The sequence below is a fragment of the Atta cephalotes genome (assembly GCF_000143395.1).
Source record: "Atta cephalotes unplaced genomic scaffold scaffold01724, whole genome shotgun sequence".
Lineage (NCBI taxonomy): Eukaryota > Metazoa > Arthropoda > Insecta > Hymenoptera > Formicidae > Atta > Atta cephalotes.
This window is the reverse complement of record NW_012131788.1, coordinates 1-2,680: the sequence shown is the minus strand read 5'-3', so window position 1 is coordinate 2,680 and position 2,680 is coordinate 1. Positions and strand designations below refer to the sequence as shown.

Below are 2,680 nucleotides of genomic sequence, written 5' to 3'. Positions count from 1 at the left end.
GGTGTGTGTGTGGTGTGTGTGTGGTGTGTGTGTGTGGTGTGTGTATGTGTGTGTGTGTGTACCGCGCCAGAGTAAGGTTTCAGAACGCATAGCAGCTGATAAAGATGCTGTAAAGATGGCTTGATACCGATCATGATATTCACTATATTCACTGATATTCACAATACATAAGTGGATTTAGTGAATAGGCCCACAGCGTTTCAGTAACATTTGAATTATTTAACACTGTCTAAAATGTAATATCGTAGTAGACAAAAGTGAGAATGTAACTGGAATTGTTTTCGATGAATGCAGACAAATTCGCCCGATCCCTCGACGGTGCCGACACTGCCAACGACGACTCCTCGACAATGCGGAAACGTTTGTTTCGCCAGAGGAGTATCGAAAAAACGACGAGATGAGCATGATAGAAACAACGGAACAGCATGCGGCGGGTACATTTTCTACGATGATGCTGCCACAGTAAGATACTTTTTCATAGTCTCTTAATACACGTAATTCATATTTGACATATAAATGCGCGACTTGGAACAGCATGCTCAGTAAGTCCCTTTAAATTTTCTCTATTCTTTTTTTTAGGCGACAATGCAGATATTGCAGATATTACTGTAGACATCATCGTATATGTGATTAATATGAAGTAATTTCTCAAGAGTGGGTACTAAGATATACTTCAAACTTCTTCATTTGGTAATAATGGCTTACGATCCACGTAACGTGAAATATCCACCAAACCATACCTTGCAGCGGTCCAATGTGGTTGGATACAATTATTCTGGCCATCCACCGCAGCATTTCCAGCAAACCGATGAAAATCGGAATGAAAACAACAATTTGCGCAGCAGCAAAGAACTTTGTCCACAAATCTCACAGCAGTCATCCAACACACAGACTGTGCAGAAAGTAGACGCTGCGACTATGACGGATCCTCTGCAAATTGATTTTAGGCTTTCCGAATGCCTGGCACGTTGCTCTAGTACGTTAGGTTTACCATACGCGACTAAATATGAGGACTGTGGTACAAATTCTATGTATCAAGAAGTAAGAGCAAAAATCGAATTTGATATTGAACCACAGCATATTAATGGTGAGTCGCAGTTAATACTTTATATCGAAGCAACCTTTCGTTTGCAAATTATAATTGTATGTGATAAGATATTTATAGAAACATTGTTGAAATGTTGAAATATATTTGTCTCTATTTTATTATCGACGATTCTATATATAACATACAATATTTTGTCTATAAAGGTATGTTGGTTTACCATTGCCCCGAGTGTGCATATAGATTTAATGATCGAGAGGCACTTCACGAACATCTTGAAGATCATAAACAGAGACCACATATCTGTGATATTTGCGGGGCAAGCTTAAAACGAAAGGAACACTTGGATCGTCATAAGCAAGGTCATAATAAAGATAGGCCATATCAATGTAACATGTGTTGTAAAGCATTTAAACGTAACGAGCACCTGGCACGTCATATGATTACTCACTCAGGTAGCAAGAATCAAATTTGTACCGAATGTGGCAAAGCTTTTTATAGAAAAGATCACTTGAAGAAACATTTGCAAAGTCATAATAGCAGTCGAGGCAAACACTTAAATATTTCACATAACAATCCCAACGATCAGCAGCCAAGCGACCAAGGATTGAGTAGTTTTGCTATGATGATGAGACAATCTGGTCCTCCCGCACTTTCAATTTTACGGACATAGTTATTACGCTAGATTTATGTATTACGTTCATATCTCTGTCAGCAAGTCATTTTTACTTTATTATTTTATAATTTTATTCTATAAGCGAATTTTTTTTAATGAATGAGTCTTATCCAACATACTCAACTTTACGCGCGATTTTCTTAGGGAATTTGTTATCGATATAAGAACCCATGTTCCTAAGGGAGTATACCTTATTGCTGTGTATTTTGTCAACAGGTACATAAAATTACGATAATGTTATATACTGTTTTTGTAATGTTCTTTATAATACACTATACGTGTAGAATGTTGTCTGTATATTAAGAATATATTTGTTGGATTTTTTGAAACTTGGACAAGTTCAGTATTAATTCAAAGTGATAAATGACATATTTTATTTTATTACATTATTTTTGATCTTTTTACTTTTGGAAGAAATCTTGAAAAAATTGAAATATCCGATAAATTTCACTTCTATCACGTAACCAACAGTTACGTTATATTATCATCTACATTGAGATTCTGTTCTTAAACTTAAAAAAGAATTGAATTTAGAGATTTAGTTTTTATGCTTCTTATCTGAAGCGATATTCTTCGTTTCTTCAAGAGATCAATTTACAAACGTAGGCATTACAAGACAATAGAAATAAATCGTGAAATGCTGAAATGCATTAAATATTTTCGTAAGCGGAGGAGAAAGAATAATGTCAATATAATTTGAAATTTTATAAATTTTATAAATTTAATATTACGCAATAGCATGTTGCTTTTACAAGTCGTCGATTTTTCTTTACTTCTCCTTTGCTTGCGAAGTAAGGAATTGAGAAGCAGACTAACATCACGTTATAACAACAATGTTTTGTTTAACGCATATGTGTGCGTGCGTGCGTGTGTGCATATGCACGCACACACACACACGCACACACACACACACACACACACACACACACACACACACACACACACACACACACACACAC

General features: G+C 35.7%; 1 protein-coding gene across 1 annotated transcript; it reads left to right on the top strand.

The window, feature by feature from the left end:
* The first annotated feature begins 696 nt into the window (after positions 1 to 696).
* Positions 697 to 1,961, top strand: LOC105625463 (zinc finger protein 484-like). Its single transcript, XM_012206792.1, has 2 exons — positions 697 to 1,087; positions 1,252 to 1,961. The coding sequence occupies exons 1-2, from the start codon at positions 697 to 699 to the stop codon at positions 1,716 to 1,718; spliced, it is 858 nt and encodes a 285-aa protein (XP_012062182.1). The 3' UTR covers positions 1,719 to 1,961.
* The last annotated feature ends 719 nt before the right edge of the window (positions 1,962 to 2,680 follow it).

Excerpts from the sequence above, each read along its gene's own strand:
- LOC105625463 (XM_012206792.1), top strand. The coding sequence starts at position 697 with ATGGCTTACGATCCACGTAACGTGAAATATCCACCAAACCATACCTTG. Across the intron at positions 1,088-1,251 it reads TGAACCACAGCATATTAATG|GTATGTTGGTTTACCATTGC; the intron begins GTGAGTCGCAGT and ends TTGTCTATAAAG.